This window comes from Cyprinodon tularosa, unplaced genomic scaffold (genome assembly GCF_016077235.1).
Source record: "Cyprinodon tularosa strain WSP-4 unplaced genomic scaffold, ASM1607723v1 ctg413, whole genome shotgun sequence".
NCBI classification, from domain to species: Eukaryota; Metazoa; Chordata; class Actinopteri; order Cyprinodontiformes; family Cyprinodontidae; genus Cyprinodon; species Cyprinodon tularosa.
Genome location: NW_024039134.1, coordinates 319,093 through 330,634, shown reverse-complemented (window position 1 = coordinate 330,634; position 11,542 = coordinate 319,093). Strand labels below are relative to the sequence as shown.

General features: G+C 37.4%; 1 protein-coding gene across 2 annotated transcripts; it reads left to right on the top strand.

The window, feature by feature from the left end:
* The first annotated feature begins 597 nt into the window (after positions 1-597).
* dbf4b (DBF4 zinc finger B) lies at positions 598-11,121 on the top strand. 2 transcript variants are annotated; one of them, XM_038298741.1, is made up of 12 exons: positions 598-731; positions 1,607-1,758; positions 2,069-2,260; positions 3,833-3,883; positions 3,984-4,053; positions 4,346-4,410; positions 4,621-4,657; positions 4,749-4,794; positions 5,356-5,487; positions 5,566-5,701; positions 5,784-5,908; positions 9,203-11,121. In XM_038298741.1, the coding sequence occupies exons 1-12, from the start codon at positions 689-691 to the stop codon at positions 10,557-10,559; spliced, it is 2,406 nt and encodes an 801-aa protein (XP_038154669.1). In that variant the 5' UTR covers positions 598-688; the 3' UTR covers positions 10,560-11,121. The 2 variants fall into 2 exon arrangements, with proteins under 2 accessions (XP_038154669.1, XP_038154670.1); XM_038298742.1 differs by having other exon boundaries at positions 622-731; positions 1,589-1,758.
* The last annotated feature ends 421 nt before the right edge of the window (positions 11,122-11,542 follow it).

Sequence of the window (11,542 nt, the reverse complement as noted above, 5' to 3'; positions counted from 1 at the left end):
TATGTATTGTTATGTATATTATGTTTTATTAATAGATGAGTAAGTATATTTTTCTTAAGAAATAATTGGAAAACTAAAACGTTACATTAAATATTATTTTTACACATCACTTAAAAACTACAAAAGTACTTTAGTAAATAATCTGCTTAGGTTGCTCTGAACTTTATGATCCAAACCCTTATTGTATTCTAGTCTATATATTTTAAAGAACCGGAGGGATGTATTTTCAAATGTAGGCCTCTTTATATTGAAAAACCAATTGTGGACATTCAATGCTTAGTTAAATTATAAAATCTATTACTTTTAACAGCAGCATTGTGTGTCATGTTCTGTTCTTTCTTTACAAATCATGACTAAAATCTTGTTTCATAACTAAGTAAATATTTAATTCACAATTTATTTTCCTATACCTATTAAACCGCTAATTACAAACGATGAGCATACATACATAGAATAAATGTTGAAATTGCTTTTCATGGTGGAAAAAAAAAAACAGTAATATGGTTCACACTCCTTACCAATTGGTGGCGGTAATGCTCACCTAACGTTTTTGCCAACCGCCATAAAAATTTCAAGAAGAAGAAGAAGAAAAAAAACAGAAGAACAACGGATCTTGTTTCGCGGAAGTGACGTCGCCATTGTTTTTGAAAAAGCGGCGGCGGTTTAACATCCGAGCATTAGCAAGTAAATGGACATATTTTATATCAATGTTTTTAAGGTGATAACTCGAGGTAAGTCGAAACTTACAGTTAACAATTTACCGCATGTGTTTGAATGCGAAGATATGTTTTAAGTTCAAACGTTTCACGTCTCGGTGTCTGTTTTGTGAGGAAAGTTAAGCTAGCTAAAGGGTAGCTAAAGTTCGTGACTTGACTTCGGCACTTAAGTTTTTTCTTACACTGTTACATAAAATACTCCTAGAAGTTGCAAATTACCTTCATTAGAAAAATAATTACAACTAAATAGGGCTTTTTCCTAGTTTACCCTTGTAAAGACAGAAAATATAATTCCTTTGGAAAACGAGAGGAACCATAAACAACCCTACCTCTTAACTGTTTATTCGTTAAAGCTATATGATATTAGAAATCCATGCAAAAACTTAGTGTTATGTCTTCTTTGTCTAAGTCTAAGCTCTTTGGTTTTGGTAGGTGAATTATTATTATAAGCAAAATGGATAAAAAGTAAAAGATTCAATATTTGCATCTGAATGGCAGGATACATTTTTTTTTTGATGTTTCTTCCAAACAATGCCACCTCCCATGTCTTAGAAACAACTTGATTGTACTTATTAAAGACTTGACCACCTAGTACTTCTTTATTTATTTATTTATTTTAACACTTATGCTTTATTAAACAACATGAGTGTCCAAATATATTACTGGCATAGATGGCATCCATCAGAAATGCAGAGTTGATGACTAACAATGAAGGAAAAGGAATGTAAAGAGTTTTATATTGATCTTTTAGAAACCCAGATTGTTACTGAAGTAAAATAAAAACACTATTTGTTTTTTTGGTTTTTATTTTTCCCTTACATCAAACCCGATTATACATTTTCTGTCATAAATTTTTTTTTATATTTCTGTAGTCCTGTGAACCCATTTAGTCATGCAGCCCCAGCAGTCATCACAGGAAAAAGGGCTTCTTGGTAGATTGTGTTCTGGAGACAAGAAACTAGAGGGGAAGACCTTCTACCTCGACAATGTGAAGAAACGCTCAACAACCCTGCTCCTGGAAGCCATATCTCTTTTAGGAGGGGTAAGCATCTAGGAGGATCCTACAGGTGTTGATGAAAACATTTCTCCAGTTTAGTTATTTGTTTATTTTTAATTGAGTGGTTTTGAATTAGGTTTTGACAAGGGAATACCACTGTTAATACAAATCAATGCTAAAAAGTAATGATAATCTTCCATTTCAATTTTAACTATTGTTTCCTGAGGATGTCATTTATGGCAATAGTAATTCTGAGCTCTGTATGTTCAGGTGACACTCAAGGAAAAGACTAGCTGTGAATTAAGTTTTATAGCAGAAGCTGATTTTGTTTTTTTTTGTTTTTTCGTCTTCAAAGAGGTTTGAGAGTTTTCTGCACAAGGATGTAAACTTTGTAGTGACTGGAAGCCATGAGAGCCTTGAAGAAGAGAAAAGCGTGTTTACTAAAAGTGAAGAGAAGGGGGCCAAGGAAGGAAGTCAAACTCTGATGGCGAAGCCTGATGGTGGCCTCAGCAAGGACAAGCGGCGACAAGCTACACCTCGACTGGTGGTAAAATATTTTTCTAATCATCAAACACAAACTGTGGAGCTGTAAACCTTTACAAATGAAAATCTGCAGGATAGTGTGTATTTATGTTCAACCCGTAAAGTCTGTTACTTTCAAAACACTTAAAGAATTGTATTCCTACAGCCGGATACTGGTGCTACCATACTTCAGCTTGGAGATGTTGTGTTAATTTTTGTTCCCAACTGTCCAGAATTCCTTAGTCTACATATTTACTGTGTCCCTTCCATGGCTTGTTGCAAAGAGCACCGCCAATTAATTTTTGTCAACTGTGGCTTCATTATAACTAGCTTACCATTAGCATCTTGATGTTAGCACTGTCAATTTAGGTTTCTTTGTGAGTTAAATCTTAAACCATACCTTTTTTTAATTCTGTGAAGAAAGGATTGAACGTTTTTGTCTTTTATGGGATGGCTGAATAATTGTATTTGAAATATAAATTCAATTCAACAAATCCCAATTTCTAAATTGCAGAGGCACTCAATTTTGGTCAAATTATCTAACAGGAGTAAAACACCGACTTTTTCACTTCAGCCCTTTAGGTTGCGGTATTACACTTAATGTGGGTTCTTCTTCACTTTACAGCACCATACTAACAGTCTTTAAACAAGCAAGAGTGGTTATAAAAATAATGAAACCATAGAGAGAAACATCTACATGTTAGTGTTAAATGCAAAGGAAAAGCAAAATACAATTGCAGTTATGGTAAAATAAAAAAAATGAACTTCTCTGCAAAAATGTTGATTTTTGCAGAGAAGTTCAGCCCTGTTTTCGTTATGTCTGTGGTCTTCCATATTTTCTGAAGAAAGCTGGCTAGAAAGTTTATTTTTTTCTAAGGATTCTGTTTTTTTTTTACTAATGTTCTCTAACAAACTTCTGAGATTAAGTAAGGTTCACAGATGGACTCTAGTAAGGTAGTTTAATTTTAACAACTGGATTCTATATCGAATACATATTATTCTTCGCTTTTCATGGGTTTTTGGACAAAACCTTAAAAAACAGGTTTTCTTCTGGTTCTATTATACAATTTCTTCCCCAAATTGTTTTGGTTTGTCACATAAAAATCCTAATAAAACACACAGAAGTTTTTTCTTGCAACTGAGGTGAAAAAAAAAACTTGCAAAGCTCTAAAATACGAGCTGTATGATTGCGTCAGGAAAATTTGCTCTAGTTTGTTAAAACCGAGCCCTCTGACCTAGTAAAGTCTGCTCCTTTGCTTAAAATTAGACTGGGTTCTCTTATAGAACAATATCTGGAATTTAGTTTTCATTTTCTTTAATAAAGTAAGAAAGATTTCTTTTACAACTTGAAACCTTTTTCTGCAATAATTGATTATTCATGGAAAAGTTGATTTCATGTGTGCTCTGGTTTAATGGGAAAAACTGTAATATTTTCTTTAAAAGTCTTAAGGCGTTTTAGATTTAACTTTTTTTTTTGTCAAGATCAGATTCATCAATGAACTTTTAAAGGCTAATAATCATCGTTCTTTCTTTAATCATCCACCTTTCTATTTTTTCTTTATTTTATTGTATATCTGATCTGATTTTGTTCCTTCAGGCTTGTGGCAGCCGGGGGAAGGCTCTCCTTGAGAAAGCTATTTCCAACAAAGTAAGGATTGGCAGCAAAAACAAATGAAAATAATGATCCTCTTTTTATATATTTGTGCTCTGAATGTTTTTAACTGTAACTGTTTCCGGGGGATCTGTAGGAGCGACAGCAGAAGAGCAGTGTGTTGTCCAATGCTCGATCATGGGGAGTCAAGATCCTGCATGTGGATGGTATCCTTTTGGCCAAGTTGAGGGGTTCTGACGAGCAGTACCCAGCACTCACGGTAGATGGCGTCATTTTAATTTGTTACAGCTAAATCAGCCTGGTATATGACAATAGTTTTAATAAACTCCTTTTTGCAATACTAATTAAATCTCCTGAATGCAAAGTAATACTGTTCTCCAGTTGTTAGGAGGTGTAACCTTTAAGAAAACAGTTAAAATGTGTGTGTTAGACAGTTTGCTGAGATTGGTAAACCATTGTGGACTTTCATAGCTGTGATGACCCTTAATCTGATGCCAGATGTCCTTCTATATCTGAAGCATTTAACTAGAGAGAGCTTCAGTGCTAAACACAGGAGGCCCGAGGTAAGTGTCTGGTTTATAGACAATACTTATAAGTTACAGAAACCTTAACTCATTTAACACAGGTTGAAAATGTGGAAGAAGTTATTGTTCTGATCATTTTAATGGGATGTGTTAACAGACCGCTAAGTAAATTAGTTAAACATCAGACTGTGAAAATGTGTTTTGAATTCTGATGCTATGTTTTTTTTTTTTTTTGTAACATTTATGTAGAAGTCGTCCACTAAACAAAGTTTGCCTGTTGTTAAAGGTTAGTCTTCCTTATTTCCAGCTTTATACTTCTCCACAATAGTAGTAAATGTCATCATTTCCTGACTGCTCTCATTGTGTTCTCCTCACAGCTACATCTTTACGGACTCCGTATCTTAAAATTGAAGACGTGAACCGGTGAGTTTCATTGTCTCAAAGTTATATAGAATTTGTATTGAATTTTTTTTTAGAATGAAAGAAAAAAAAAACTTTTGTAACTTTTTTTAATTAAACCATATCCCCAATTTTTTGTGGGAGTCATGTAAAAATATCCTGCTCTCGATGCACTCATTCGGTCGTTTTTCATTTGCCCTCAACTAAGTTTCCTAATTAAACTTGTTAAGATGTCCTATTATGTAAGGTAACAAGCCAACTCCCCCAGGGGATGAACACCCCCAGGAGCTTAGCGCTGAATCGTATTCAATTTCTTTTTGATAAGGCCTTGCTGACGAGGGATCTCAAAGTGTGAACACATCCTTTCATTTGGTCTCTCGTTTAAGTAATTGAAGTGCTCTGGTTAATGTCTGAAAATTGATCCCATTAGATCTGGAAACCCAGCTTGGGTCAGATGAATTATCAACCTTTTTTTTAAATCAGTGCATGTATATGTTTTATATTAAATACAAAGTCTAAGCTTTGTTTCACTTTATGTCGTGTTTCTTATTGTGTTTTGTTCATTTTATGTTTGTCATAAAACAGGAAATACAAGCCTCTGCATATGCAGTCTTTGGCCTTTCCTTCCCTTTACTTCTTGGGTCGATTTAGTCCCTTTGAATCTCCTCCTCCTCCGCTCTTCAAACAACCCTCAGGGCAAGAACACAATAAAAAGAGGTTTGTCATACTCTGTGTCTGAATATAAATGTCAAGCTTGTTGATATTCAATGTTTACAATGTTTTATTTGTGATTAGAGAAAAGAAAGCTGAAAAGAGCCTCCAGGGAAAATCTCAAACCCCGGTCAGCTGTAACCCCTCCCCTTGGCGGCTACGCAAAAAAGACTCATCCTACTGTGAATGCTGTTGTGAAACTTTTACTAACCTGGAGGAGGTCAGAGGTTTTAAGGTTATATTTTGCCTGTTATTTTATTTTCCCTGTTTTACCCCTCACATGTTCTTTTTTGCTGTTGTAGCATTTACAGTCAGATCAGCACCGTTCATTTGTGCTTGACCCCTCAAACTACAAAGCTGTGGATCAGCTTGTGGCTGAAATGCTTCCATGTTTTGACTCCAATCCACCTCAGGAATCAGAAGAAAGGTACGGCTTCATAGTTCGTTTTGGCCAATATGTGCAATACCTTGTGGAATTATTCACACCTTTTTAAACATTTTTTCCACATTTTGTTTCTCTCCTACCAAAAAAATATTTTAGAAACATTTGATGTAATATACTACTTTAAAGTTGCTTGGCATGTTATTGCAGCTTTCTCTGGTGGCATGCAAAGTGTATCTAAAGAGTACCGAATCCTGCTGATATTAGGGCTGCAACTAACGATTATTTTAAAAATCGATGAATCGGACGATTATTTTTTCGATTAATCGATGAATCGGACAAAAAAATTTTTTTATATTAACCTCTTTATTCCAAAATAAACATTTTAGACAGAACAAACAAGCACACAAGTACAGGTTGCTCATTAACTGTACTGGTGCAATATGAAAAAAAAATGTTTGTGTTAAAACTACGCAAACTTACATGAGAAATGTAGATGTACATCCACAAAATATAGGGTACTTTGTTTCATAAAGCGCAAAAAAAGACATTTTTGTTTTTAAAAGCCCCTAAGGGGTTCAAACAATAGGCCCCCCATTTCAACAAATGAGTTTTTTTAGACTAGAAGAGTTCTGCCTTTTAAGACAGGAAAGTATAGCAGTTAAAGTTGCTACTTGAGAAAATAATGAACCACAGAGATAAAAATAGCCCTGTGATTCAAATTATAAATTGTATTTGGAATAAAAATGAGAGAACTAGGGGTGCTAAAAAACACATCCTCCAAAGACAGATATTTACATGGGAATGTGGCAGATAATTAATTGACATATTACTGATCTTGCTGGATTTTATTCTGCTTTACTTCCATAAATTGCAGGATCTTCTTTACTTTATCTTCGCCAGAAGATTTAAACTTTAAAAGCCTTGCCCTCATAATTTGCAAGTTAATTTATTTATAAAGTAAATGTAAACGCTGCTTAAGCTAATTCAAATGAAATTAAAAGTAAAATAAGTAGCCAACCTTATCACTGTCTGTAACCTACTAACACGGTAAGGAAAGCATCAGATGAGCTACCTGAGAAACTAACGTAACGTTTCCCCACTTTAAAACCAAACAAACATGGTGGTTCCGTGCCATGTTAATTTCTTTTGAAAAAAGTTGCATGTTATCACTTTTTTCGCTTTACAAAGCGCAGGCTATTTTAATTATTGTGATCAATTTGCGCCGTCAATCCCGGTGCATGCGCGCTTCATTTGCAGTCTGGACGCTGAGGCTCTGACTGCAGCGCTGAGAGGGACTCCTGCGGGAGCGGGGGGAGGCGCCCCACGGCAGAGTAGGAACGATACATGCTTTCACGTAAGAGTCTCCAAAAGCCGCCAGTGAAACCGAAAAAAGTCGCCAGATTTGTCGCTAGTCGCTTTTTTGAAAAATAGTCGCTGGAGGGGTCTGAAAAGTCGCTGAGTTGGCAACACTGCTCCTGCGGCGCTGACTCGCTCTGCCATATTTTTTTTTCTTCCTCTTTCAGTCAAGAGGCAGTGATGACGGCGCGGCACAACTAATCGATGATGAAATTCGTTGCCAACGCTTTTAAAAGTCGATTTTATCGATTTTATCGATTCGTTGTTGCAGCCCTAGCTGATATATTTATTTAGTTATACATAATTTTGACTGCTGGCTTTCTAATAGTTCAGCAGCATTGCCAGCAGATGGTGTTTATGTTTGCTCGTTGTGTGTGCTTAGTTCTCCTAGAGCAGAGGTAACGGATTAGTCGACCGCGGTCCGGATCCGGACCCATCTGCTGGCTATTCCGGACCCAACCTGTTTTAAAACATTTAGAAATTAATGCATGTTGTCCGACGACAGTGTCTAAATTCACTTGCACCACTTCTCTTATTAACATGGTAAACCCTTCTGGAGCGTACACGACCAGGCTACATGTGATACAAATTAGCCAATGAGCTGTGTCAGCCTGGGTCACTTCTGCGAGCCACTATTAGACACAGGAGGCAAACCTGTGGCAAGCCGGGCGAGTATGTTTGAGTATGTTTGGCTCAACCTACTGCTGTGAAGCAGGATTCTCCACCATGAACAGAATCAAAAATAAATACAGATCCAGACTCAAAATGAGCACCATGATATGTGCTTGAGAATGGCTTGCCTCCATTCAAACCCAGTTTTAAAAGCATGAAGCCCACTGCTCTCCTTAAGCCATAAAAAAGAAAACAACGTACAGTCAGCTCAGCTGTAGGGCTGGGTATTTTCGCCAAAGTCCTAAATCGATTCGATTTTAATTCATACAGTTCTAAATCGATTAATTTTGATTCGATCTGTTTTTACAATAATGAAAGTGGTTCAACTGTGTTTCAAAATTCTCATGTATTATTTTTCCTGTCATATTAAACACCAAGTGCAAACTTGTAAATCAGACAGTTTAAACTTGAGATGTGAACAAAACTATCTCAAAAGTGCAAACTTGTTTATGAAGAGTGAAAAAGTGAAGCCTCACTCGAGCAAGCAGACATGACACAGCAGACATGCATGAGCTGCATTATCTCCACTGCACAAACCATATTTGCAGTGTTATCTGTAACAGCTACAGGTTGTTTGCTGGTCAGCCCCAATTTGTTAATGTCTTCAGTCAACTTAGTGGCTATATTTGCAGCTGTCTGGCTTGAAGTAATCTTGAGTGCATCTTTCCTGCTTATTTGAATGTGAACGTCAAGTGGGTCACTATAAAATGAATCGATCTCATTCCCTAGACATCGGTTTAGCAAAAATGTAAAGGAATCGATTCAAAATTATTAGTCAGCTGTAGTGTTTTATAAAATATGTGAATCAGGAAATTGTTTATATAACAAACTTTGTTGTTTGTACTCTACTTCAAAAAACACTTTAGATTTTAAAATGGAATAATGTCAGGAAAAGCAAATACATTTTTTAATTATGCCAAAAGCTATGCTGTGGAAAACAAGGAGCTCTGTTCAGATGAGACCAAGACTGAAGTTCTGTTTGATTGGATGCTAACACGGCTAATAATCTTGGACTCATCTGGTCTATTGTGAAACATGCTGGCAGCATCATGGGAAATCAAATTTGGTTGAAGGCCATGATTAAAAATTGGAAGCTCTCCATCCAGTCTAATTGAGCTTGGTATATTTTGTAAAGAATAGTGAACAGCTTTCAGTCTCTAGGTGTTTAATTGGGTAGAGACGTATAATTAATTAAAGTTTGGGGTTTTGGGAAAAAATGCTTAAATGTTGAAGATTATGAATACTTTTCAAAGGCACGGTAGGCATTTGTAAAGCACGCCTTTAACTGTTCTCTTTTCCTTTCATTAGATCACCGACTCCTCTGCCTGTCATCGATGACTGTGAGCTAGAGCTGTGTTCTGACGTTGAGGTGGAGTATACTGTTCAGGTCCTCAAGAGAGACGATTCCCCCTTCAGTGGCCATATTCCCAACCCTTCCTGTGGTCAACCGTTGTGTAACCCGGCAAGTCCATCAAAAGGATTGAAACGTACAAGCCAAGACATTTCCTTTCAACTGACTGACAATCAGCCTGTTGTAACTGAGGCACAGCAGCAGTCCCATCAAGTCCAGCCTCGGGTTTCAAGCCCAACTATGCCCGTACTTACCATTGAACCGCTCGACCAACAGCTGGAACCTGATGCTCCATGTCTCCTTCCAGACCCTTACTCTCTCCCTCCAGTTCTTAGCCCCCAGGTTCCTTTTCCCCGCTGTGTTATGGATCCTTACGGCACCTACTCAGAACCCCCAATCCTCAGTCCTCAAAAGTACTACTCAGAAGACAACAGGGCAGAGCAAATTTGTGAAATGAACACTGAGAAAGGTGGTTTAGAACCTCTGCTCCCCACATTACTTCCTGTCTTTTTTGCCGGGTCCAGTTTGCAAGGGAAGTTGGATTTGAATTCACTTTGCAACACAGATTTAAAGTCTCCTCCTCGGTCATCAATTACTTCCAATTCATATCCTGGATTGACAGCTGTGGCACCAAACCCTAAAAAGCGCTGTAGATCAGCCAGTCCTGAACAGAGCAGTAAGAGGAGGAAAAGCCCTGAAGAAAAGAGTGGATGTTGCAGACAAAGGCTTAGCCCTTTAAAACAGCAAAGGGACAATCTAGCAAAAGTTGTGGCCTGTTCGTTGTACAGTCATGCGTCTTATCCTGTAAGACAAACCTTCCCTCAGATGGACCCAGAACAGATGGACCGCACAGGTTCCTTCTCCGCTGCTCAGAAATTGACTCAAACACTGTTTCAAATAGATTCTTCTGCAGGTCACCCACCCTTAAAAGGAACAGACTCTAAATCCCCTTTAGATAATAACAAAACTACATGTGCAATCTCCAGTCGACACTCTCAGCCCTCACCTTCCCTCTCTACCTCAATGTGGATCGAGCCAGCCCTCATCCCAGACATCGCCACGCACTCCTCTGGGTCAACAGACTCCGACTGGGACTGCGACCTTCAGTCGCCTCCGACCACCACAGAGCAGAACCGTGAGCTGGACAGAGAGCTACTCCACAGGCCTTGTCCCTGGATGCGCAACAGCAGCTACGAGTCTCACCTGCACACTGTCCTTCAGCCGTCGTCCCCGGCAACGTCGCTGTTCAGAAAGGATGCGGATTCTCCGACTTTTTCCAGAACTGTGGTGCAGATTGTTGAGGTTCAGCACTAATTGTATTTCTTTTACTAGATGAATTTTACTTGAAAGCAAGCAAGCTTGTCAAATGCTTTATTCTGAATAAATATTGACTTACAGCTTATGAAGTTGTTTTTAAAACTGATCCTTAACATTTCTTTGTCTCTTTCGAGCTGCGTTTTCTATGATTTTAACATTTCACTTTATCTTCTGTTGTAAAGTTGTGTTGGACTGCGGAATCTGATGTAATGTTGTGTTTTGCTGACTGCAGTCATTCGCTGTGTCCGTCAGAGAACACACGGCTGCATTGAGAGTTTAATGAGGCCATTTTGTGAAAGGGGAAGCATTACTCAATTACTCTAATTGCTATGCCTGGCTCAGATCCCACATGAGATGTTGATGGTCAAACAGCGGAGGCGTTCGTATAGCTGAGGATACAAACTCTCCGATGAATGTCATATAGCTGTTCCTGCCCTCTGAAGGTGTGCCGAAGGACAGGCTTTGTAAAATGCAGGTAGAGTGCCACACTTCCACAGAGGCTTTACTGGAACTTGTTTTAACCCCCAAGCCATAAAACCCATCACAAAAACAGTTTACAAATGATTTTATTTTACTGAAGACCAGCTGTTTTCCTAGAAATAATTATTACATAATGTCTCTTGTTTTAAATAAACAGTTTGTAGCTATTTTTCTGAAGACATTTTTTTTCTCCTGTCATTTTCATAAATGCTGACTCAGCTTGTTGGTATCAAAGTTAAAAACAAGGGTAGCTGCTTATCAGACCATCTCTGCTAACAGCATAAACCATGTTTGATAAGCAGTTCTCTGGATGTATATTTATGAAACTAGAACAAATCCAAAGCACAATATTAATGTGATATTTGAAGGTTTTGTCATTAAAATTACTGATTTTTTTTTTTTTGTCTCAATCAAGGTTAATATTGTTTTAAACTTCTCATTGGGTTTTTATTCAGACTTCTGATTTTAATTCTTTTAGTTAAGTTTTTATTAGTTTTAGT

What these genes read in the sequence shown, in the direction of transcription:
- dbf4b (XM_038298741.1), top strand. Translation starts at nt 689, where the DNA reads ATGGACATATTTTATATCAATGTTTTTAAGGTGATAACTCGAG. An exon ending in TTTTAAGGTGATAACTCGAG is followed by an intron (nt 732 to 1,606) that starts GTAAGTCGAAAC and finishes GAACCCATTTAG; the next exon opens with TCATGCAGCCCCAGCAGTCA. An exon ending in AAAATTGAAGACGTGAACCG is followed by an intron (nt 4,795 to 5,355) that starts GTGAGTTTCATT and finishes GTCATAAAACAG; the next exon opens with GAAATACAAGCCTCTGCATA.